Genomic DNA, 26,117 nt, shown 5'->3' with positions numbered 1-26,117 from the left:
AAAATCCATGTTGCCACATGGCAAAAAAAATGCCGCATGGCAAAAAAAAAAGCCACATGTAAAAATACATGTTGCCTCATGACAAAATGGATTTTGCCACATGGTAAAAAAAAATGCCACATGGCAAAATCCATTTTGCCACATGGCAAATACTACTTTTGGTTCCGATACTTTTTCATACCACTGTATTTCAAGACTTTGTTTAAATATGGTGAGAAAAAATGGCTTACAATAACACAGTTCAAAATATTTATGTATTATTCATTGGTTTCATACCACCATTCTTTAATAGAAACGACTTGGAATGATCTTGAAGTCATTAAAAAAAAATGCTTACAAATGATTGCGTTTCTCTGATTTGTAGATTTGCGCTGTTGCGGCACCGCCGGTGCTAATGAGTCATTTAAAGAGTTGTCGGTGCAGTCAACTGTATTGAAAAATTGCAATCGAGGCGATTCATCCCGCGGGCAACGCGACTAGGGCCTTTGGCATTTCTTGGCCGGGGTTCACATTGTTGACAGCGCTAACGTTACGTTTTTGCTTTCCAGGCCTCGGCGAGCGGCTGGAGTGTGAAATTCCTTTTAATGGGGAGAAACGGCATCCGGCCGGAGCTGTAAAAATGATTGAAACAATGGGTGAGTCGATACCGTTCGTAGCGGAGAGCTAATGCACTCTGCGGAGTCGTTGCGCGGCAAATGATGATGGTAGCGGTTAAGCGTTGACTTCTATCTATCAAATGTTAAGTTTAGCGTGCTCCCTCTCACTCCGAGCCTTTCTCCAACCACTCGAGCACAGCCAATTAATGTGTTTCTAATAAGATTACCTGCGTAGCGCTCAGAGAGGGAAAACATGCTGACGCCGGGGTGCTGTCGACAGCTTTTGTTCAAACAACAAATCCCGGCTTTTGAGCCGGTGCATGCCCCATTAGGTGATAGTCACAGTCAGCGAGCACTGGAAATTGCTTCATTTTTGTCCACGGTTGACGGTGGACCGGCCCGACCCGACCGAGGAGCTTACGCAGCCTCTGGCGAGCAGACATTAAATTGCTTTCATTTCCGCCCGATACGCTTCCGACGTTTAGCCGGCGGTCTCGGAAAACATTGAAAACTTTTGTTTTCCCCAGATGAAAAACAACATAAGCGGCCGATGATTGGAGAGTTTTTGAATAATCAATTCAGTCAAAACCGTATTCTTATCCGAATTAATAAACGCGTTGTACAGCGCACTGACATTCAATTGGCACCCAAATCAGGCTTGCCATGGCGTCCAAATTTTCCATTCATATTGAATGGCAGAAAAACAAACAACTACATTTTGCCACATGGCAAAAAAAAAAAAATGGCATATTGCAAAACCCATGTTGCCACATGGCAAAAAAATGCCATATTGCAAAACCCATGTTGCCACATGGCAAAAAAAAAAAAAAGCCACATGGCAAACTCCATGTTGCCATATGGCAAAAAAATGCCACATGGCAAACTCCCATGTTGCCACAGGGCACAATAAATGCCACATGGCAAAATCCATGTTGCCACATGGCAAAAAATGGCATATTGCAAAATCCATGTTGCCACATGGCAAAAAATGCCATATTGCAAAATCCATGTTGCCACATGACAAAAAAAATGCCACATGGCAAAATCCATGTTGCCACATGGCAAAAAAAAAATGCCACGTGGCAAACTCAATGTTGCCACATGGCAAAAAAAAAAAAAAAAAAAAGCCATATTGCAAAATCCATGTTGCCACATGGCAAAAAAATGCCATATTGCAAAATCCATGTTGCCACATGGCAAAAAAATGCCATATTGCAAAATCCATGTTGCCACATGGCAAAAAAATGCCATATTGCAAAATCCATGTTGCCACATGGCAAAAAAATGCGATATTGCAAAATCCATGTTGCCACATGGCAAAAAAATGCCATATTGCAAAATCCATGTTGCCATATGGCAAAAAAATGCCATATTGCAAAACCCATGTTGCCACATGGCAAAAAAAAAAAAAAAATGCCACATGGCAAACTCCATGTTGCCATATGGCAAAAAAATGTCACATGGCAAAATGCATGTTGCCACAGGGCACAATAAATGCCACATGGCAAAATCCATGTTGCCACATGGCAAAAAATGGCATATTGCAAAATCCATGTTGCCACATGGCAAAAAAAATGCCACGTGGCAAACTCCATGTTGCCACAGGGCACAAAAAAAAGCCACATGGCAAAATCCATGTCGCAACATGTTTTCCCCAGATGAAAAACAACATCAGCAGCTGATGATTGAAGAGTTTTTGAATGATCAATTCAGTCAAAACCATAATCTTATCCGAATTAATAAACGTGTTGTTTTCTCAGACACGCAGCGTGCCTTGCAGGCAGTGGAGCGACTCCAGGCCAAGCTGAAGGAGCGAGGAGAGGTGCCCACCGAAGAGAAGCTCAGCCTGCTCAAGTCGGTGCTCCAGAGCCCTCTCTTCCACCAAATCTTGGCCTTGCAGAAGACCGTGCAGCAGCTTAAAGACCAGGTGAATGCTCCGTTCGGATTCAGTGATGACTACATTGTACAGACAGATGAGATATGGTCAGGTGTTCCGTGAGAAATTATCCAGTCTCGCTTTTTTCTTTCACGACGTCGGGCAGAGTTGCAGTCGGAAGGATGGACTAGAATAGAAAGTTCTAGATTGTGTGCAGGTGAGCGAGGTATTGCTCGTGTCGTGTTCAAAAACCACTCTAATTCCTTGCCACCTTGCTGAACATGACGCGTGAACCCTAACACGTCTACTGTACATCATTTGATTCGACTCATCAAGTGTCGATATACACGAAAATATCCCGATCCATTTGATCCCTTTTATGTGAAGACTGTCAATGCTCCAGGACAGCAAGGTGGCTGATGGCTAGAAATCCTACAAATCCGAGCAGTTCTTGAACGCGACACGAGCAGCTATCCAAACAGCGCCATGGTGCCAACCAAGCTTAAACGTCATTTCCAAACAAAACACCAGTCGCTTCAAACTATGGACTATTTTGTTCAGATTCGGGAAAACAGAGAAACAGGCAAGTTTGTTGAGAAATAATACAAAGGTAAATGAGAAAGCCCCCAAAGCCAGTTAGCTTGTTGCTGAACTTGTTGCTAAATCCAAAAAGTCCCACACTGTGGCAGGGACATTAATACTACCTATCTGCAAAGTCATTGTCAGCGTCGTCCTCCCATCAGATCGAGGACTAGCATTTAAAAGAAATGGATCAGCATGTAAATTGGGAGCAAAGCATATCATTTTAAAATGTTTTTCCGATAATATTGGACAACCCTGAAAAAAACAAAAAAAAAATGTCGCGTGTCACACAAAACGATGAAATGGGCCAGATCTGCCCCCCCCCCATGGATTTTGCCATGTGGCATTTGGTTTTTTTTGCCATGTGGCAACATGGTTTTTGCCATGTGGCAACATTGATTTTGCCATGTGGCATTTGTTTTCTCTTGCCATGTGGCAACATGAATTTTGCCATGTGGTATTTGTTTTAATTTTTTTGCCATGTGGCAACGTGGATTTTGCCATGTGGCAACGTGGATTTTGCCATGTGGCAACATGGATTTTGCCATGTGGCATTTTTTTGCCGTGTGGCAACATGGATTTTGCCATGTGGCATTTTTTTTTGTCATATGGCAACTTGGATTTTGCCATGTGGCATTTTTTTGCCATGTGGCAACATGGATTTTGCCATGTGGCATTTTTTTTGCCATGTGGCAACAGTGATTTTACCATGTGGCATATTTTTGCCAAGTGGCAACATGGATTTTGCCATGGGTTTTTTTTTTTTTTTTTTTTGCCATGTGGCATTTTTTGCCATATGCCAACTTGGATTTTGCCATGTGGCATTTGTTTTTGCCATGTGGCAACATGGATTTTGCAATTTTTTTTATTTTTTTTTTTGCCATGTGGCAAAATGTATTTTGATTTGTTTGATTTTATGTTATTTAATATGAATGGAAAATTTGGACGTTCATAGCCATCCATGGCATAGCCTGACTTTGGTGCCAGTCTGATGTCAGTTCACTGTAATGGTAAGTGGATGATCATAAATCACAGCCACACATCTTTTTCTGCCATTTAAAACTAATGGAAAATTTGGACGTGCGTAGCCGTCAATGACATGGATGTTCATGGCCTGCAAAAATGCTATATACCCCCCAAAAATGCCACATGTCAAAATACATTTTGCTGCATGGCAAATACTACTTTTGGATCTGGCTGTCTCTTCATAATTTGCCGGACGACACTTAATGACATCTGTCATAAGCATTCAGTACGGAGGATTCAAAATGAAGGTAAAAAGTAGCAGGTTATAGTCCGAAAATTACGGTAAATGCTATTCCACTCAAATGTTGTTCCTAAGTAAATATTCTTCATTTCATTCATTTTAAAATGTTTTTCCCGATAATATTGGACAACCCTGAAAAAAACAAAAAAAAATGTCGCGAGTCACACAAAACGATGAAATGGGCCAGATCTGCCCCCCCCCCCCCCCATGGATTTTGCCATGTGGCATTTGTTTTTATTTGCTATGTGGCAACATGGTTTTTGCCATGTGGCAACATTGATTTTGTCATGTGGCATTTGTTTTATTTTTTTGCCATGTGGCAACATGGATTTTGCCATGTGGCATATTTTTGCCATGTGGCAACGTGGATTTTGCCATGTGGCAACATGGATTTTGCCATGTGGCATTTTTTTGCCATGTGGCAACATGGATTTTGCCATGTGGCATTTTTTGCCATGTGGCATTTTTTTTGTCATATGGCAACTTGGATTTTGCCATGTGGCATTTTTTTGCCATGTGGCAACATGGATTTTGCCATGTGGCATTTTTTTGCCATGTGGCATTTTTTTTCGCCATATGGCAACATGGTTTTGCCATGTGGCATTTTTTTGCCATGTGACATTTGTTTTTTTGCCATGTGGCATTTTTTTGCCATGTGGCAACATGGATTTTGCCATGTGGCATTTTTTTTTTTGCCATGTGGCAACAGGGATTTTACCGTAGCACATTTTTGCCAAGTGGCAACATGGATTTTGCCATGTGGCATTTTTTTTTTTTTTTTTTTTTGCCATGTGGCATTTTTTGCCATATGCCAACTTGGATTTTGCCATGTGGCATTTGTTTTTGCCATGTGGCATTTTTTTGCCATATGCCAACTTGGATTTTGCCATGTGGCATTATGGATTTTGCATTTTTGTTTTGTTTTTTTGCCATGTGGCAAAATGTATTTTGATTTGTTTGATTTTATGTTATTTAATATGAATGGAAAATTTGGACGTTCATAGCCATCCATGGCATAGCCTGACTTTGGTGCCAGTTGAATGTCAGTGCGCTGTAATGGTAAGTGGATGATCATAAATCACAGCCACACATCTTTTTCTGCCATTTAAAACTAATGGAAAATTTGGATGTGCGTAGCCGTCAATGACAGGGATGTTCATGGCCTGAAAAAATGCTATATACCCCCCAAAAAATGCCACATGTCAAAATACATTTTGCTGCATGGTTTATACTACTTTTGGATCTGGCTGTCTCTTCATAATTTGCCGGACGACACTTAATGACATCTGTCATAAGCATTCAGTACGCAGGATTCAAAATGAAGGTAAAAAGTAGCAGGTTATAGTCCGAAAATTACGGTAAATGCTATTCCACTCAAAAGTTGTTCCTAAGAAAATATTCTTCAACATCAAATATTAATTTGTTGTTGAAGTTGAATACAACTGAGCTGTACTTAAGGTACTGTCGTGTGGTATAAGAAATATATTGAGCTTTCTCTTGGCACTAGATGGAACCCACGCTCAACTGGTGGTACTCGTAGCAAACTTTGAGAACCTCTGGGAGTTTGGTGTGACAATATCTCTGGTAGCCTGGTGCTATTTGAGAGCTCAACCTTAGGGTAGGCAGAAAAGAGCTCTTAAGGGGGCCGGCAAAAGCCAGATGAAAATATGCGAGCAATGCAAGTGGGAGGCAAGAGGGTGGGTCGGATCTTGAGATGAAAACGAGGGGGAAAAAAAGCTGAGATTCCTCCAAACTTGGAAAGCAGTACGTCGGGCAGGCCTCGGTCAGCCCGTGTCGCTATAGCAACCACACAAGAGGCCGTTCGCTTTGTGTGAAGTGGGGCGGAAACAATTTCCTAAATGTGCAAGAACCAGACTGGAACTTTAATCCTCTTAGTTAGCCTAGCTAACAAAGCCCAAGCACTTTAGCGTGCTATGCTAACGTCACCACGGCCTGGGGTTTTGTGGAGTAGCTTGCTAGTCAGTTATTAGCATCTGGGACTTACATTTGTGTAGCTTTTATTGGATGTAATAGTGGTGTTTTTGTCCGCGCTTTTCATTTGCCTCATAAAAACAACTCCCCGTTTGCTAGGGGAAATAACATTTTTATGTACTGTGCCCCATTCTTTCACTTCATTTGTCATCGCAGTAATTAAAAACAAGCACATTGAGGCATCCAGATGGCCCGCAGTGATAGTAGAAATCTTATATTTAGAGCAGTTGTGGGAGAAAGCAGCCACATCTGAAGGATTAGTCGGCTTCTGATGCAGCTAATCAAGGGGGATAACGAGTTTCGGGAACCGAAATGTTGGACAGGGAGATCAGGCAAACAGACAGCGTTGCCCAGACGCTGTTTCACGCGTCCGCTGCCTCGCGCGTTGAGATCCTCCAACTGTTTGAATATATTTGTCAACGAGTCAGCAACCAATTTACCATCACGATGTTGGATCGGAACAAGCCGGGGAACATTTGGGGAAAGTCATCTTTGGCGGTGCATAAGTTAAGAGATTTGTTTGTTCTTCACAGGGGGTTGGAGATCACGCGGCGGTAGCGCAACACAACGGCAGCCGTGCGGCGCTTTCGGACAGTAGCAATGGCAAAGCACCAAGTGATCAGTTGGACCAGATTCTTCAGACGATGGCACAGGTAGAATCGCCATTTGTAATCCGATTGCCTACGTTTGTGCTTCTAAACCAAAAGAAATTCCGGTCGAATTTGCTTTAAACGTAAACCCGTGCGATGCAGGGGCGCTACGTGGCGCACGTGGATTTGCAGAAGCCGGCCTCGGGGGGTCTGGGATTCAGCGTGGTGGGCCTGAAGAGTGAGAACCGCGGGGAACTGGGCATTTTCATCCAGGAGATCCAAGTGGGAAGTGTGGCTTACAGGTATGTAAATGTAGTCAAAGCGACAGAAAACACAGACTGAAAAAGCAGTGTCTGCTCTTGCATGCCTCTTTAAAAAAACTGCTGTATTTTAAGTCAAAACTGTTGTGTTTGATAGAACAATACGTCTATATGCTGCCATAGCAGATTCATGGCGCATTAAGCCCCCGAACTATTTTTAATTGGTCCATTTTACCCTGGAAACCCTCGTTTACAGACGTCGCGCAACCGCTTTTGTGTCAACCCAGCCATAAAAACAATTATATTTATTATTCAAAATGTCTGTCATTTTTAGCTTAGAATCATTAATCGATGTCTAATATTTCGTTTTAAAAAAATGACGAAAAAATTATTCACTTGCATATTTTGTCACAATGAAAAAAATGGCGTCTGTAAAAAAGTCATGGATATCTACTTCATAACTATCGCTAAATTGTATATATATATAAATATATATATATATATATATATATATATATATATATATATATATATATATATATTTTTTTTTTTTTTTTTGGTTACTGTCGCATTTTCTCCAGATATTTTAGATGATGATTAATCGATTACCTCGAGTATACGATTAGAAGATTCGAATTAAATTTTGCTGCTTCGAGTATTCGTTTAATTAAAGTGGCGTTGTAATGGTTTATTTTGAAAGTTTTTGCCTTTAGTTTTATTGATTCAGGTGGATACACTGCCCTTTAGTATGCCTCATTTCACGTGGCTGAATTCAGCTGCTCCTTGTTAAGACCAACATAAGCTAAGTTTTTGTTTGAGCTAATGTTTTTTTAATGCATTCATAATTTAGTTTAAAGGTATATTTAGCAATTTTTCGTTGGAATATGTATTTGAACTAGGGTTGTTCCGATCATGTTTTTTTGCTCCCGATCCGATCGTTTTAGTTTGAGTATCTGCCGATCCCGATATTTTACCGATCCGATTGCTTTTTTTTTTTTGCTCCTGATTCAATTCCAATCATTCCCGATAATTTTTCCCGATCATATACATTTTGGCAATGCATTAAGAAAAAAATAAATAAAACTCGGACAAATATATACATTCAACATACAGTACATATGTACTGTATTTATTTATTATGACAATAAATCCTCAAGATGGCATTTACATTATTAACATTCTTTCTGTGAGAGGGATCCACGGATAGAAAGACTTGTAATTCTTAAAGGACAAATGTGACTTTGTATATTGTGACTAAATATTGCCATCTAGTTTATTTGTTGAGCTTTCAGTAAATGATACTGTAGCCATTTAACTGTTCTGCCCAAATGCATGATGGGAAGTGGAACCATGACTGTGCGTAGTGCTACCAAGTGATATATCTTCTCTGTGTTGGGAAATAACATAGGGTGTTAAGAAAAAGATCATTTACTACCTTGCGTCCCCACATTGCTTCCCAAGATAGCTCTAATCGTAGGGAGAGGGATTGTAAGGCTTTAGCCAATTAAAAAAAGGCTCCAAAGGCTGCCAAAATTCACTCTACTCATTTTACGCAGCCTTTTATCTCTCTATATAGGTAAAACGGCGCCATTACAGATTGAGCGCGACAATGCGTGAGTGAGTCATTAATTGCGTTAAATATTTTAACGTGATACAATTTTTTAAAAATTACCGCCATTATCGGGATAAATTTGATAACCCTACCTTAAGCCAAAACTAAAGACTCTGGATGAGTGTAACATATTATTTCTGTAACGTTAAATACAATTAGAAAACTATTTAAAAAATATATATATCAAAAAAGGCATGTCCAATATTTTTTTGCCGATTCCGATACTTTGAAAATGACGTGATCGGGACGCCGATCGATCGGGACATCTCTACTCGCATATTTTGTCACAATGAAAAAAATGGCGTCTGTAAAAAATCTCGTGGACATCTACCTCATACCTATCGCTTACCCTAATTTTCGCACTATAGGACGCACCTGACTATAAGCCGCCACCCACCAAATTTGGCACAAAAACAGAATTTGTTCATAGATTGGCCGCACTGGACTATAAGCCGCAGCTGTTTTCACTGTATTATGGGATATTTACACCAAAAGATATGAACTGGTAACACTTTATTTGACAGCGGCATCATACAACTGTCATAAGACAAAATGAACAACCATGAAACTTTGAACCAATTGGCTACAAAGCTCCATTGCTTCAAGAAACTTCATTTGGCCATCACTGCTGCCTCGGGGGAGACAGGCAACCTCTGCTGCCACCTGCTGTCAACACTGTTGTTGTCCAACATGCCTCCTAGCATACACTGCAGTGCTACAGATATAAATAATGAAAAATCTTGTTCTGTGCTAAACATTTCTTTAGTCACCGTTCCAGTTTTTTTTCATTAATTGCTAGTTATGGTATTTGGTAACACTTCATTTGACAGTGGCGACATAAGACTGTCATTAGACAATCATAATTATGACATGACACTGTCCAAAGCATTAATGAATGCTTGTAACATATGTCATTTAGTGTTAACCGGCCAATAATTTCACTTTTGAATGAATGCAAAAGATCCAAGCTGGACTTAAATGGAGTTAGTGACATAGTTTGCCAGATGATACTAAATGACAGCTGTCACAAGCATTTATTAATGCCCATGATAGTGTCATGACACAATTATGACGGTCTTATGACAGTCTTATGACACCGCTGTCAAATGAAGTGTTCCATATTAACCCAAATAAATCAACAAATAAGCCGCACTGGACTATAAGCCACAGGTATCAAAATGAAGGAAAAAAGTAGCGGCTTATAGTCCGAAAATTACGGCAATTATATATTTTTTGTTACTGTCGCATTTCCCCAGATATTTTAGATGATAATCGATCTAGAGCTGCAATGATTAATCGACTAACTCGAGTATTCGATTAGAAGATTCGAATTTTGCTGCTTCGAGTATTCGTTTAATTAAAGTGGCGTTGTAATGGTTTATTTTGAAAGTGTTTGCCTTTAGTTTTATTGATTTGGGTGGATACACTGCCCTCTAGTCTGCCTTATTTCACATGGCTGAATTCAGCTGCTCCCTGTTAAGACCAACAAAGGCTAAGTTTTTGTTTGAGCTAATGTTTTTTTAATGCATTTGTAATTTAGTTTAAAGGTATATTTAGCCGTTTTTTGTGGGAATATGTATTTGAACTATTTTTTAAGAGTTTTGTATACAAAAAAAAAAGTTGGCATTTTATAGCATTTAAACTAGCACTATGTTGAAACGATGTATCGTTCAGGCTTAGTATATACATCTATAGAACGAGTGGTTGTGTGGGGCACAGTTGATAGAGATGCTAGCCCAGTAACTGAAAGCTTAGCAGTTGGAATCCCAGTTCTGACACTGAACCCCCTGTAGCGATGGCAAACTGAAGGAAGCGGACCAGATTTTGGCCATTAACGACCAGCCCCTGGACCAGACGGTGACCCACCAGCAAGCGATCGGAATCCTGCAGAGAGCATCCGAGAGGGTGCGTCTCACCGTAGCCCGGGGACCCATACCTCAGCTGGTAAGTGCCGCCGTGGCAGACTCTTCAAAATAACCGTACAATTTGACATCAGTTTGTCATTTATTATGGTCTAGTGGCAGCACGTCGAGACTATTGAGCTGGTTAACGATGGCACAGGCCTTGGCTTCGGTATCGTTGGAGGGAAGACGACCGGTGTTATTGTGAAAACCATCCTTCCTGGAGGCATTGCCGACCAGGTGATTGCATTTGATTTAACCCGATCCAACTCAAAACTTTGCTCATCTCTGGTCTACTGTCATTTTTTTTGGTACTGTTTGGCTCTAAAGGACGGCCGCCTGAGAAGCGGCGACCACATCCTAAGAATCGGAGACACCGACCTGTACGGGATGGGCAGCGAGCAAGTGGCGCAGGTGCTGCGACAGTGCGGCAATCGGGTGAAGCTGGTCATCACCCGGGGCCACGTGGACGAGAACCCCTCCGTCTCCACTTCCGCGCCGGCGTCGCTCCCGGCGGACAAGGTCACTTGAAACGCAGCGTTTATAATTTTAGGGGATGGCCCCAATGCTGAAACAGTCTCATTCTTTCATAGAGCGATGAGAAAGAAGACGACGACGACGACGCGTTTGACGTTAGCCTGATCAAGAACACCCAGGGTTTGGGGATCACAATCGCCGGTTATGTCGGCGATAAAAATTCAGGTTAGAACTATTGACAACATGAAAAAAAATCAACTGGTGTGACAGTGCAGCCACACCTTAGAACTTCCAGCTCATCTTGTGATCACGCTTGGCTTGAATGTTTCTTTTACATGATCTCTCACGCTTATTTTCACCTATTCCTGGTGGCTCATATCCCCCGCTATAAACAGAGGTCTATTGTCTTTTACTATCTTGCAGAGCCCTCTGGAATTTTTGTCAAGAGCATCACAAAAGATAGCGCTGTAGATCAAGACGGTCGTATTCACGTGGGGGACCAGATAGTGGCTGTAAGTACACCGACGAGCATCAAGGCACTCTTGAAATGGCTCTGTTTATTGTTGCTCTTTACGACTAATTTATCATCTTTTGTGGGTCTTACGGGCAAAAAAAAAAAAATCCCATTCTGAGCTGCCCTTGTCTAAAGTTTCACTCATTAACAGACAATTGACGCGAGTCAACTCGCAACTCGACTCAGACTTGAAAAAAAACGCAGACTCAGCCTCGTGATACAGTGACTCGAGACTTTACAACCTTTTAACTTGACATGACTCGTCTTTACAACCTTTTGACTCGGATCGACATGACCTTGAGACTCGACTGGCGAGACAATGAATCAAGGCATTTTAAATTTGTAGTCTGTGTTATTTTATTGTATGTGTATGAGTTGTGTTATCTGTTATCTGTATGATTACCTGCTGTAAGACAAGTTTCCCCTTCTTAGGGGACAATAAACTTGAACTGAACTGAAGGCTGGAGAAGCTGACTCGAAAAACTTGGATCGTAAATTGGTTCCCACCTGCCAGTGATCCACTTGGTTGCCTTGGCCGCTCTCACCGCGCCGTTACGGAAAAATCTGTTGTGACTCAACATGACTCGTCTTTCCAACCTTTTCACATGACTCGTCTTTACAACCTTCTAACTTGACACGACTCGGCTTTACAATCTTTTGACTAGGATGGACATGACCTAGAGACTCGACTGGTGAGACAATGACTCGGGACTCGACAAGCTGACTTGAAAAACGTGGATCGAAAATTGGTTCCCACCTGCCAATGAGCCCCTTTGGCCGCTTTTGCCACACCCACACAGAACGATCTGTGACTCGACATAACCTCGCGACTCGACGTAACCTCGCGACTCGACCCGACATAGCACCACGACTGGACCGGACACGACTCGACCCGACATAGCATCGCGACCCGACCCTACATAGCATCGCGACCCGACCCGACATAGCGATGCGACCCAACATAGCACCACAACTGGACCGGACACGACTCGACCCGACATAGCATCGCGACTCGACCCGACATAGCATCGCGACCCGACCCTACATAGCATCGCGACCCGACATAACCTCGCGACTCGACCCGACATAGCACCACGAATGGACCGGACACGACTCGACCCGACATAGCATCGCAACCCAACCCGACATAGCGACGCGACCCGACATAGCCTCGCGACTCGACCCGACATAGCCTCGCGACTCGACCCGACATAGCCTCGCGACTCGACCCGACATTGCATCGCGACTCGACCCGACATTGCATCGCGACTCCACCACAACAAGAGTGCGATTGTCTGCTAATTAACTCATTGGCTGCCATTGACAGCGCTAGATGTGCCATCCGTTTGAAGTGGGAGGGATGACAACAAATGAAAGACGGCTGCCGCCCTTCTGCTTCAAATGGATTTGACGTCCACTTACGATACTCATTAAAATTTACAGCAATTAAAGAGTTAAAAGGCTGAAATTAAGCAAGAAGACTTTTTTTTTTTCCATAAGTTGTCAAAGTACATAGCCCATTTGTTGCTGCTTATTTTTTTAATCGTCCGTTTGGTAATTAAATCACCTTTTGGAGGTGCTTTAATTATTCAGAGCCCGCACATGGAGGTGCCCCTTGTCAACGCTAATTAATATTATTATTATTACCAGTATAGGCTATGTAGGAAATGTTTTATGTGAGCTCTCAACAGGGAGCAATTAATCCATTCAGTCTGTGGATTTGCATAATTTTGAGGAATTAACAATTAATGGCACATTTTTCTTGTGAATATAAAAGATTAAACACAATGAGCCATGCCGTTCTTAATTAATATAGTCTGAATGGATGGAACTTTATGTGTGTGTGTTTTTCCTGTATTCTTGTTTAACTTGCTAGTTAATTGAGGGAATTATAACACATTTTGATATTTTCTGATACAGTGGTTTTGTTAGCTTGCAGAATAGCACACTCACAATGTTTTTCCATTGGTTCTTGACCGGCGGCGCCCCCTGTAGGTGGACGGAGTGGACATCCAGGGGTACACCAACCAACAGGCCGTGGAAATCCTCCGACACACGGGCCAGGCCGTCCACCTGAAGCTGATCCGCAGAGGATTCCGGCCCGATGAGATCACCCCCGTCGTGACCATCCTGCCGCCGTCTGCTGCCGTCCTCACTGACCTGGACACGGAGGGACAGACAAAAACAGAGCAAGGTAGACTTAAGGCTCTATCAAAGAATTTGTGTTCGGAACAAAATTGTCTAAGACAGATGTCAAACGACATCAAACGAGCCCCATATTTACAGAAAATGGACCCAAAGGTATGCCATTAATTTGCGCTAGTTGACGGGACAAACGAGCACAAACGAATGACATATTTTTTATATAAATTTGCTTCAAACGGGGAGCCGACGTCACGGTGGTCTGACAAATTGCTGCGGCAACAAACGCGACATCCAGCATCGAGTGACGTCATAAACAGTGAAATCCCATCTGAGCTGTTCAGACTGAGAAGCATCTTGTCCATATCTGATATGAAACTTCATCCCGTATGTGGTTTCAGTCAGTCTCGCAAAAAGAAAAAAAAATCTGTGCTGTGAGACTTTTCAGACTATAAAAGAGTTTTCAATCTGAATGGCCTAAAAAACAGATTTTGATCATCAGTCTAAAAAAAGGCCTTAAAGTCATAATATTCTACATGACATCTTTTACATTTTTTCATAGCAAGATACCAAAAACAGTAAAAAGACAAAATCGCCACTAGAGGGCAGCGATGCAAGCTTGTATTATTCTGATGAAGTCATTGCCTGCCAGAGTTGCTTTAAAAAAAAGATACAGATCTTATAGCCCCGCCCAGGTTGGTTTGGGGACATTTCAGGGGACATGTCCTGTTGATAACAGGTCACTTCCTGATGATTTGGCGACATTTTGGGGACATGTTCTGGTCATATCAGGTCATTTGGGGATATTTGGGGGGGCGTGTCCTGGTCATATCAGGTCATTTGGGAATATTTGGGGGGCGTGTCCTGGTCATATCAGGTCATTTGGGGACATTTTGGGGGCGCGTCCTGGTCATATCAGGTCATTTGGGGACATTTTTGGGGCGCGTCCTAGTCAAATCAGTTCATTTGGGACATTTGTGGGGCGTGTCCTAGTCATGTCAGGTCATTCGGGGACATTTGGGGGGGCGTGTCCTGGTCATATCAGGTCATTCGGGGACATTTGGGGGGCGTGTCCTGGTCATATCAGGTCATTTGGGGACATTTGGGGGGCGTGTCCTGGTCATATCAGGTCATTTGGGGACATTTTTGGGGCGCGTCCTAGTCAAATCAGTTCATTTGGGACATTTGTGGGGCGTGTCCTAGTAATGTCAGGTCATTTGGGGACATTTGGGGGACATTTCCTATTGGTATCTGGTCATTTCCTGTTGATTTGGGGACATTTTTTTTTTTGCCATTGACAATGAATGGGAAATTTGGACATCCATGGCCGTCAATGACCGACTAACATTTGCGTCAATGGAATCCAAGTACAAAGGCATCAGTAGAATAGACAAACATGGCAGTCAATGGCATTAAAGTAAATGTCATTGGAAATGAATGGGAAATTTGGACATCCATGGCCGTCAATGGCATCGACTCACATATGCGTCAATGGAATCCAAGTACATTTGCAACAATAGATTCGACACATGGTTGTCAATGGCATCAAGTCAATGTAAATTCCATTGGAAGTGAATGGGAAATTTGGACGTTGCATCCCATTAAAAATGAATGGGGAAGTTTTTGGCAAATTTCCGGGGAACTAATTTTTTCCAAATACTGCATACGACTTTAAAAGTTTAAAAGTTTAATTTCACAAAATTATGTGATTTGGTAATAAATTGTAGGACTAGATACATTTTTAAAGTTTTTTTTTTTTTTTTTAAATCGGAAAATCAATGTTTACGTAAGAACAGAAAATTTTTCGGGGCCGTTTGAAAAATTCCCTGCGTCACGTGAAAATCTTGGCCTTTGAAAGGCAAAGCCCCAGATAATGAGCAGTTTTTACATTAACCACACACACAACTTTGGCTTACAACACTCAAACTAAGGAAACGCATCAAGAACCTTACGTATATCAGCTTTGTTATTTCTTAAATTAACCTTGGCTCCAATGGCTTTGAATGAGTTCCAAGGTTGTGACATACTTAGCTAGGTCATTGCCACAGTTGCATGAAGTTCTTACTTTCAAGTGGCGTCATTCTATTGTTCCCTCCGAGCGATACAGTAGATTGCTTTTGTCTGCTCAGATGAAAAGCAGCCACAGGCACCGAATGACGGAGCTGGCTTCACATCGCTCGTAGATCAGTTGACACAAGACAAATACGGTAAGATGCTAGAACAGCAGCACGATTAAAAATACTTAAATGCGGCCTACTGTAGGAGATCGAGAGACATTTTTCATTTCTTGCAGGGGCATTGTCGACACCGTTCAAGGAAGAGGAGCTCGTGAAAAAGTGGCAAGAGATCCTTGGCGCCAATAATGAAGTTGTGGTACGTAATACCTAGCGTATTTTGAATTTCCTTCGAGAAGTAATGCGACGATTTGTGAAGGTGGCTCAAGTGGAGAAATTCAGCGAAAGTAGCGGACTGGGGATCAGTCTGGAAGCCAACAGCGGGCATCACTACATCCGTTCGGTGCTGCCCGAAGGACCCGTCGGCCGTTGCGGCAAACTATTCAGCGGGGATGAGCTCGTCGAGGTAGGCGGGACTTTACACGGTACAACGGTTTCCGGGTTTAGCACGTTCTTTGCGTCTTAGGTCAACGGGATATCCCTGATCGGCGAGAGCCACAAAGAAGTGGTCCGGATCTTGAAGGAGCTGCCCGTTTGCGTGTACATGACGTGCTGCAGACCCGCCCCACACCAGCAGGCGGACACTGACGAATCAAAAACACAAGTGGATGCTTCAGCTGGCAGATCGCAGTTAAAGGTGATTTTTCCCTGTACAGGTGTCAAACTTACATATTTTGTGCCAATCGTGTGCTTCGAATTCATATTTTAAACTAAAATGTATGTGACATTTCTGGAGGATATACAATATTTATACAGTGATATGAAAAAGTATCTGAACCTTTTGGAATTTCTCACATTTCTGGATGAAATCACCATCAAATGTGATCTTTGTCAAAATCACACAGATGTAAAAACAGTGTCTGCTCTAACTAAAACCACCCAAACATTTATAAGTTTTCATATTTTAATGAGGATAGCATGTAAACAATGACAGAAAGGGGAAAAATAAGTAAGTTAACCCTGTGCTTAAGGAGTCTTAAACAGTAATTGAAACTAAATTTTACCAAACATTTTAAGTCAGGTGTGTGCCCAATCACTGATGAGTGGTTTAAAGCTGCCCCGCCCACTATAAAACACACATCTGGTAAGAAATGTCTTAATGAGAAGCATTGTCTGATGTGCATCATGCTGTCTGAAGACCTACAATCAAGGATTGTTGATTTGTATATAGCTGGAAAAGGCCACAAAACCATCTCTAAAAGTCTGGATGTTCATCAATTGACGGTCAGAGAGGTTGCTACATATGGAGAGAGTTTGTCACTGTTGCTTCTCTCCCAAGGAGTGGCCGTCCACCAAAGATGACGCCAAGAGTTCAGCGCAGAATACTCAGAGAGGTAAAAAACAACCCTAGAGTGTCTGCTAAAGACTTACAGAAATCACTGACAGTCCAATATCTCTGTGCACACATTAACTATATGTAAAACTATGGCCAAGAATGGTGTCCATGGGAGGAAGCCACTGCTGTCTAAAAAAAACATTATTGCTCGTTTAATGTTCGCAAAAAGGCACTTGAACACTCCACAGAAGTTTTGACAAAATATTTTGTGGACTGATGAAACCAAAGCTGAATTGTTTGGGAGTAACACACAATGTCATGTGTGGAGGAAAAATGGAACTTCAACACCTCATCCCCACCATGAAGCACGGTAGAGGGAGCATCATGATTTGGGGCTGTTTTGCTGCCTCTGGGCCTGGACGACTTGCAATCATTAATGGAAGAATGAATTCAAAAGAAAAAACAGAGGCCGTCTGTCAGACAGTTGGGGCTAAAAAGAGGATGGATGCTGCAACAATTCAAAACACAGAAGTAAATCGACTTCAGAATGCTTTCAGAAGAACAAAATACACGTTCTGGAGTGGCCAAGTCAAAGTCCAGACTTGAACCCCATTGAGATGAGCTGTGGCATGACCTAAAGACAGCGATTCATACCGGACATTCCAAGAATCTGACTGAACGACAGCATTTCTGTAAAGAATGGGCCGAGATTAGTCCTGATCCATGTGGCAGACTGATCTGCAACTAGAAGAAGCGTCTGGTTGAAGTTATTGCTGCCAAAGTGCCACAAAATATTAAATGTGATTGTTCCCTTACTTATTTTTCCCCCTTCTGTCATTGTTTGCATACTATCCTCATTAAAATATGAAAACCTGTGGGGTGGTTTTTGTTAAAGCACTTTTTTTTCATCTGTGTGATTTTGACAAATATCACATTTGATGGTGATTTTATGAAGAAATGTGAGAAATTCCAAACTGTTCAGATACTTTTTCATACCACTGTCGATTACAGAACTGAAAATCAGTCAACAATGCTGTTTGCTCAACCCTCGCTCGAGAGAATGTCCTTGACAGTGGAGCTTCTCCACATGTGATTAGGTTAGCCTGAGCTGTCAGATGCTCCATTGGCTCTCCACATAGCCAAGCATGATGGATTAAGGTTTCACAAAAAAGGCAGCGAGACTCCAGTTACACACCTCAGCGGCAGTCACCAACAATGCCGGCTGGAAATAGGACACTTCAAAGGCAGTTCCTGTCTTTTAAATGTCATCAAAGCCAGAGTTAAAGCTATATTTGCACTTTTAGCAAACGGAATCACGTGACGCGGAAGTGGCGGAGGCGGCGAATGATGCCACACAGGAGGCGACGGGTTCTCCCTTGGCCATGTGGGAGCTCGAAGTCCAGAATATTGAGCTGGAGAAGGGCGCGGGAGGATTGGGATTCAGCATCCTGGACTATCAGGTCAGGATAAACCAATCGGAAGAGTCGTTTTCATGAACTCGCAGCTCATTCGGCTTTCATCTTTCAGGATCCTCTGGACCCCGCCAAGACGGTCATCGTAATCCGCTCCCTGGTTCCCGACGGCGTGGCCGAGCGGGACGGACGACTGCTGCCGGGGGACCGGCTGATGTTCGTCAACGACACCGACCTGGAGAGCGCCAGTCTGGAAGATGCCGTCCAAGCTCTCAAGGGGGCCGAACTGGGGATTGTGCAGATTGGCGTGGCTAAACCCCTTCCGGTAAGTCTGCGGTCTTTTGGATTGGATTGAACATCTAGCGCCATCAATCGACACCAATGAGCTAAACGAGTGCCCTAATATGATTGGTTTGCTTGAACACAAACAGAACATCAGTTTGTCCTTTTTTATCTGGGACATTTTCAAAATGTATCTAGTCCTACAATTTTCAATTCCAATCAAAAATCCCTGGACGGTGAGGGGCATAAAAGTTGTTTACAGAATTTGGAAAAAATTTACAGTTCCCCGGAAATTTGCCAAAAACTTACCCATTCACTTCCAATGGGAAAATTTCCCATTCACTTCCAATGGGATTTCCAATGGAATTTACATTGCATTGATGCCATTGACTGCCATGCATGTCAAATCTATTGACGGTAATGTACTTGGATTCCACTGACGCCTATGTAACTCGATGCCATTGACGGCCACGGATGTCCCAAATTTTTCCCATTCATTTTCAATGGGGAAAAAAAAGCAATGTCCCCAAATCAACAGGAAATGATCAGATATCAATTGGACGTGTACCCCAAACGTCCCCCATTACATTGAAGCTTATGGAGGGTCTTGCATTGACGGCCATGAACGCCCAAATTTCCCATTCATTTCTAATGGCATTTACTTTCTTTAATGCCATTGATGGGCATGTTTGTCCATTCTTTTGATTGCCCTGGGCGGGGCTAAGATCTGTATCTCTCAACCCAGAGTAATTTCTCCAGAAATTGCAGTTTCTAGTCTATCAAAGTTGCACAGCGTGGTGCAAGGTCACAAAAACTCCCAAGCGACTTTTGCTCAACGCAGTTTTCAGTTTTTTGTCGGTTTTTATTTTCACCCGCTTGTATCGCCTTTGGATTACAAGCGGCGAGGTCAGACGGATTACCGTCCACGGTGGGAGTTATAGCGCACGTCGGTGGTGTCGCCTCTCGAAATTGAGCCCGACAATTGTAATCCTCCAACACTTAGAGACACTGAAAGAATCTCTTCACTTTTCCCTCGGGGATAAGCGGGGATTCCTATTCGCCGCGGCTTTACGCTGGGCAGGAAGTCATGTCATCGTGCGCCTTTCGTTTGTTTGGTTTTAGCTACAGTTCAGGCCAAGCGTATTGGCACCCCTGCAATTCTTTCAGAAAAATGCTTGCAATTACAAATGCTTTGGTAGTATTAGTGATATCTTCATTTATTTTGCCAGCAATGAAAAAAACTCAAAATGGGGGAAAAAATTAAGTCATTACCATTTTACACAAAACTCAATGGGCAAAACAACAATGGGCCAGGCAAAAATGTTGGCACCCTTTGAAAAATCATGTCATGCTTCTCTAATTTGTGTAATTAACAGCACCTGTTACATACCTGTGGCACGTAACAGGTGGTGGCAATAACTCAAACTAGCAGACAGTTAAAATGGATTAAAGTTGACTCAACTTATGTCCTGTGTCCTTGTGTGTACCACATTGAGCGTGGAGAAAAGAAAAAAACCTAAGAACTTTCTGAGGACTTGAGAAGCAAAATTGGGAGGAAGCATGGGAAATCTCGAGGCTACAAGTCCATCTCCAAAGATCTGAATGTTCCTGTGTCTACCGTGCGCAGCGTCATCAATAAGTGTAAAGCCCATGGCACTGTGGCTGACCTCCCTAGATGTGGACGGAAAAGAAAAATTGACCAGAGATTTCGACGAAAGATTGTGCGGATGGTGTGTAAAGAACCTCGACTAACATCCAAACAAGTTCCTACTGTCACGCAGTCCGAGGGTAGAACAGTGTCAACCTGTACTATCCCTCGGCATCTGAATGAAAAGGGACTCTAAACCCAGGAAGACCCCACTTCTGACCCTGAGACATAAAAAAGCCAGGCTGGAGTTTGCCAAAAGTTGGAAGAATGTTCTCTGGTCCGAGGCTTTCAAAGAAAAGAAGACAGTCCGAACAGTTAAACATGGGGGAGGTTCCCTGATGTTTTGGGGTTGCTTTGCTGCCTCTAGCACTGGACTGCTAACCGTGTGCATGGCATTATGAAGTCTGAAGACTACCAACAAATTTTGCAGCATAATGTAGGGCCCAGTGTAAGAAAGCTGGGAGTCCCTCAGAGGTCATGGGTCTTCCAGAAGGTCAATGACCCAAAACTCACTTCAAAAAGCACTAGAAAATGGTTGGAGAGAAAGCACTGGGTAAGTGGCCAGCAATGAGTCCAGACCTGAATCCCATAGAACACCTGTGGAGAGATCTGAAAATGGCACTCTTCAAATCTGAGACTTGGAGCAGTTGGCCAAAGAAGAATGGTCGAAAATTCCAGCAGAGCATTGTAAGAAACTCAATGATGGATACCGGAAGCGGTTGTTCGCAGTTATTTTTTGTAAAAGATGTGCTACCAAATATTTGCAAGGATGCAAAATAAATGAAGATATTACTACCAAAGCATTTGTAATTGTAATCATTTTCTGGGAGAAATTCAGCATTATCTGACAGAATTGCAGGGGTGACAATACTTTTGCCCAGCACTGTATAGTTTGCTCCGGGACTGAGAGGACGTCCGACCTCAGATTTGAAACCAGATTTTTAATCAACAGGGGGTTAATGCAATTTTTATCATTGCAGGTGGACACCAGCGAAGTGGACGAAAAGATACTTGAGCGCTCTTACTACAGCGAAGAAGACACATTCCAGGCGTCGATGATTGCGCTTGATGGAAGTGGCTCGGACCTGGATTTCTTAAACACCGAGGTGAGCGGCTGCTATACTCTCATTGAAAATCCATCTTATTAACACAAACCATTTCGACGCAGACTTCAAGTTACCTCAACTTCGGACCCGTTTCCGCGACGGCGCAATTCGGCGCTTCTGATGAAGACCTTGCCGCCTCGGTTGGAACGTCAGAGGGCGGCGAGTCTTACGGCTTCTTTAATGACCTCCGGATCGCGCCCGAAATCCAGCCCGAGCTAACGGAATCTGTTCAGTGTTACGCGAAAGAGCCCTCCGTGGATTTCGCGGATGGACCGATCGAGGACGAGGCGGTCGATTCAAAGGCGGACGACGGCGACCGAGCGATTTCGGCCGGCGACTTTGAACGGACCATTACGGTGGTCAAGGGCAACTCCAGTCTAGGTTTGCGTTTACCCATTTTTTCATTCTAGCTATTTCATGAATGACTATACCGGGGTGTCCAGGGTTTCTCCTAGGATTGATAGGTGGGCTGCATCGGAGTCTGACAGCCTCACCATGTCGTGCCACGGCAAAAAAAAAAAAAATACATTTTTTCCCCCAAGAAGAACCATGACATAATATATCTTTGAAATATTTCTTTAGCCAGGCTAATGTCATAAGTCTCAGCTACAGTACAGGTACGTAAAATGCGTAGCTGATTACAGCTACGTTACCCTACGTAATAATACGACTTTTTTCTCGTAGCAATAGTATGACTTACATCTTGTAGTGAAGTGGTCGGCCACCCAAAATGTTGAAAGAGCCATATTTGACCAAAAAATAAACTGATACAGTATGCCTGGAGCAGCAAAAAATTAAAATCCACGGGTCATAGTCCTTCTATTTCCATTTATTTGGAATGATGTACCACATTACCACAACAATAATAGTCCTTCTGTTAATGGACCCATTTCAAGGAGTAGGGGGAAAATTCGAATAGCCATGTAGAGTTTTACTAGTTTCAGTGAGATGGTAATTTTGTTGTTGTTGTTCGTTAGCTACATTTCCACACAAACGCACATCGAGGTACCGTTAACTTGGCAAGGAGATGTATGAGAGTCATTTTTCGAGTGTCCCAGAGTTCAGGAAACTTGGGGAAAAAAGCGCATTCATCAAAGTTTCGCCTGCCGAAACAGCCTGATAGCACAGATATAAGTACGCCTGCACCTCGTTGTTGACGTTAGCGCGGCAGCAATTTTATTTGTCAGAGATTTTGTCATTGACACCAGCTCTCACACTAATTATGGACAATACACAATGAATAGGTTGGCGCTGAACCCTTCACACTCGGCTGCCGCTAGATTGAAACGGCCTTAAAAAATTGTAAAAACAAAAGAAACATCTCATTTGCAAGGCGTGGCACCTTTTATTTTGGAGTGGCGGGGCACCACAATCTCTTAGGTGGAGGGGAAACCCTGGTTTTATAAGTACTCCACAGAAGGCTTTAGCAGTTTCAGGCTTTTACAGTTTACCCCTTAAGGTTGCAGACGAAACAAGTAGCGCCTGACTGCAATGTACAGTTTGGACATCCCTGGTGTTTAAGTCACTAAACCAGTGAAGCAGTTTGGATAGTTTTGGATCACTAAGAAATCCTCGCCACAGGGATGACGGTGTGCGCCATGAAAGACGGTCTGGGGATGCTGATCCGAAGCATCATCCACGGCGGCTCCATCAGTCGTGACGGGCGCCTGGGAGTGGGCGACCTCATCCTGGCTATTAACGGGGAGCCCACTGTCAAACTCAGCAACGCACAGGCACGCGCCATGCTGCGCAGGCACGCTCTCGTCGGACCAGACATGGGGTAAGAGCAGTTGGCATACCAACAACACAAACATATACACGCATAAAAGTACTTTTTTTTTGTTTGTTGTTTTTTTGCGCAACCTCCACGCTTTGACCGATTCACTCCGTTCCAACTTGGAGACGTACCAAAAATGACGAAGGCTCTCTTTCAGTTTCCCCTTAACGTTTACAGTTATGCCAAAAACGTGTTTTTAGACGCAGCGGAATAAATAATTATCTGGGTCTTTGAAAAAGTGTTATTCAGATTTTTTTTTTTAATGGGATTTCTTCGGCGCGCCACACAGCCCTAACCGCTTGACCGATCGGCACCGTTCAATATCAAAACGACCGGAATTTTCACGCGACCCAGGGAATTTTTTGAACAACCCCCAAAAAATTTCCGATCCCCCATAAACGCCGATTTTTCGGAAAACATTTTTTTAAAAACAATTCAAAATGTATCTATTCCTACAATTTTTGACCAAATCACATCAATTGGACATCAAAAATTCCGGGACGGTGTGGGACATAAAGAATTTGGAAAAAATGTACTGTTCCCCAGAAATTTGCCAAAAAACTTTACCATTCATTTTTTATGAGACGCATATGTAAGTCGATGCCATTGACAGCCATGGACGTCCAAATTTCCAATTCATTTCCAATGTCATTTGCATTTCATTGACACACAAGCACACAATTGCAAATGAGGGCAATGCACGTCCTTGCCATTGACGGCCATGTATGTCCATTCTATTGATGCCAACGTACTTGGATTCCATTGACGGCTATGGACGTCCAAATTTTCCATTCATTTTCAATGGCAAAAAAACAAATGTTCCTAAATCAGCTGGGAATGAACAGATATGAATAGGACGTGACCCTCAAAGGTCCCCGATTCCATTGACGCATATGGAAGTCGATGCCATTGACGGGCATGGACGTCCAAATTTCCCATTCATTTTCAATGGCAAAAAAACAAATGTCCCTAAATCAGCTGGAAATGAACAGATATGAATAGGACGTGATCCCCAAAGGTCCCCGATTCCATTGACGCATTTGCAAGTCGATGCCATTGACGGCCATGGACGTCCAAATTTCCCATTCATTTTCAATGGCAAAAAAACAAATGTCCCTAAATCAACTGAAAATGAACAGATATGAATAGGACGTGACCCCCAAAGGTCCCCGATTCCATTGACGCATATGGAAGTCGATGCTATTGACGGCCATGGACGTCCAAATTTCCCATTCATTTTCAATGGCAAAAAACAAATGTCCCTAAATCAGCTGGAAATGAACAGATATGAATAGGACGTGACCCCCAAAGGTCCCCGATTCCATTGACGCATATGGAAGTCGATGCCATTGACAGTCATGGATGTCCAAATTTCCCATTCATTTTCAATGGCAAAAAAAAAAACATGTCCCCAAATCAATAGGAAATGATCTGACATGACTAGGACACCCCCCCCAAATGTCCCCAAATGACTTGACATGACTAGGACACGGCCCCCAAATGTCCCCAAATGACCTGATATGACCAGGACACGCCCCCCCAAATGACCTGATATGACCAGAACACGCCCCACAAATGTCCCCAAATGACCTGAACATGTCCCCGAAATGTCCCCAAATCAACAGAAGTGACCTGATATTGTCCGCAAAATGTCCCCAAACCAACCTAAGATCTGTATCTCCACACAGCACTGACCCAGAGTAATTTCTCCAGAAATTGCAGTTTCTAGTTTTTATTTTTAAAAAGTTATTGCTTGCTTGGTCAACTAAAAAAAGGCACGGTTATGTTCTCGCATAAACGCCAACTCTTCACCTTCTAGATCTGCTTGCTCAGCCGAGGATGATCTTTGCCCATTTTATGTGTGAGTATGACTAACCGCCCACTATTGTCTTGGCTGTCTTTTTTTCCCCACTTTCCGTTCGTCCGTCTGGTCTGCATGCCGTCATCACTAATTAATACTAACAACTTTTTCAAATGACTGAATAACCACCAATCAAATGCCAACTTTACGACCTTGCGACAGCGTTTCACCTTTTGTTTTGTCAGCATGACGTACGTCCCGGCAGAATATCTCGAGGAGTACAAGAGCAGCCTGGAGCGGGGCGACATAGACCAAGTTTTCTCCAAATCGACTGCAAAGTGAGCACTCGAGAAGCGGCGGAACGTAAAATCTAGGACTGTTTCAACATGTCTACCCTGTTTTTTAGGGATATTCCCAACCTTCCGGAGCGGGAAGATGGGGAGGGAGAGGAAAGTGTTTCTTATAGCAACTGGAACCAACCAAGACTGTGAGTATGACAGTATTTTAAGGCAATTCATGCACCAAGGATAAAGTCCCATTCATTCATTTCAATGGCAAAAACAGTTCCAATTTTTAAAATGCTCTGTGTCCTAGTTTTTCCCTAACTCACACGTATTAAAAAAAAAAAAAAAAAAAAATTCATAAATGAAGGTGCGCAAAAGTCAGTCTTTGGCAAAAACGTACAGTTCTGCCAAAATTTGACAAAAACTTTATTTCCAATTTTGACTAAACCAATTGACAGGAATTGACCTCAACATCATGTAAATTCCCCAAAACGAACAGGAGGTCAACAGAAAGTTAACCATGAACGCCAGGGGTGTTCCCCTAGAGG

General features: G+C 42.8%; 2 protein-coding genes across 3 annotated transcripts in view; one reads left to right on the top strand and one right to left on the bottom strand.

The window, feature by feature from the left end:
- LOC130928501 (adhesion G protein-coupled receptor L3-like) overlaps positions 1 to 13,823 on the bottom strand; it is a 231,677-nt gene extending 217,854 nt beyond the window's left edge. For both annotated transcript variants that reach the window (XM_057855157.1, XM_057855158.1), the window contains exon 1: positions 13,621 to 13,823. The gene's annotated coding sequence lies outside the window, so the exon portion shown is untranslated. The remainder of the gene's footprint in view (positions 1 to 13,620) is intronic.
- The window catches only part of LOC130928500 (multiple PDZ domain protein), a 39,778-nt gene that overhangs the window by 3,168 nt on the left and 10,493 nt on the right, over positions 1 to 26,117 (top strand). Inside the window, exons 2-23 of the mRNA XM_057855156.1 lie at positions 549 to 635; positions 2,357 to 2,523; positions 6,847 to 6,966; positions 7,066 to 7,205; positions 10,569 to 10,719; positions 10,794 to 10,916; positions 11,007 to 11,198; positions 11,270 to 11,378; positions 11,577 to 11,665; positions 13,663 to 13,861; positions 15,939 to 16,016; positions 16,103 to 16,182; positions 16,243 to 16,389; positions 16,450 to 16,620; positions 18,564 to 18,719; positions 18,787 to 18,996; positions 21,582 to 21,707; positions 21,770 to 22,088; positions 23,289 to 23,487; positions 25,304 to 25,345; positions 25,531 to 25,623; positions 25,692 to 25,772. Of these exons, the coding sequence (XP_057711139.1) occupies positions 620 to 635; positions 2,357 to 2,523; positions 6,847 to 6,966; positions 7,066 to 7,205; positions 10,569 to 10,719; positions 10,794 to 10,916; positions 11,007 to 11,198; positions 11,270 to 11,378; positions 11,577 to 11,665; positions 13,663 to 13,861; positions 15,939 to 16,016; positions 16,103 to 16,182; positions 16,243 to 16,389; positions 16,450 to 16,620; positions 18,564 to 18,719; positions 18,787 to 18,996; positions 21,582 to 21,707; positions 21,770 to 22,088; positions 23,289 to 23,487; positions 25,304 to 25,345; positions 25,531 to 25,623; positions 25,692 to 25,772 (3,008 nt within the window). The 5' untranslated portion in view covers positions 549 to 619. The remainder of the gene's footprint in view (positions 1 to 548; positions 636 to 2,356; positions 2,524 to 6,846; positions 6,967 to 7,065; positions 7,206 to 10,568; positions 10,720 to 10,793; positions 10,917 to 11,006; positions 11,199 to 11,269; positions 11,379 to 11,576; positions 11,666 to 13,662; positions 13,862 to 15,938; positions 16,017 to 16,102; positions 16,183 to 16,242; positions 16,390 to 16,449; positions 16,621 to 18,563; positions 18,720 to 18,786; positions 18,997 to 21,581; positions 21,708 to 21,769; positions 22,089 to 23,288; positions 23,488 to 25,303; positions 25,346 to 25,530; positions 25,624 to 25,691; positions 25,773 to 26,117) is intronic.

The sequence above is a fragment of the Corythoichthys intestinalis genome, chromosome 13, assembly GCF_030265065.1.
Source record: "Corythoichthys intestinalis isolate RoL2023-P3 chromosome 13, ASM3026506v1, whole genome shotgun sequence".
In the NCBI taxonomy this organism is placed as follows: domain Eukaryota; kingdom Metazoa; phylum Chordata; class Actinopteri; order Syngnathiformes; family Syngnathidae; genus Corythoichthys; species Corythoichthys intestinalis.
This window is presented reverse-complemented; position numbering and strand designations above follow the sequence as displayed.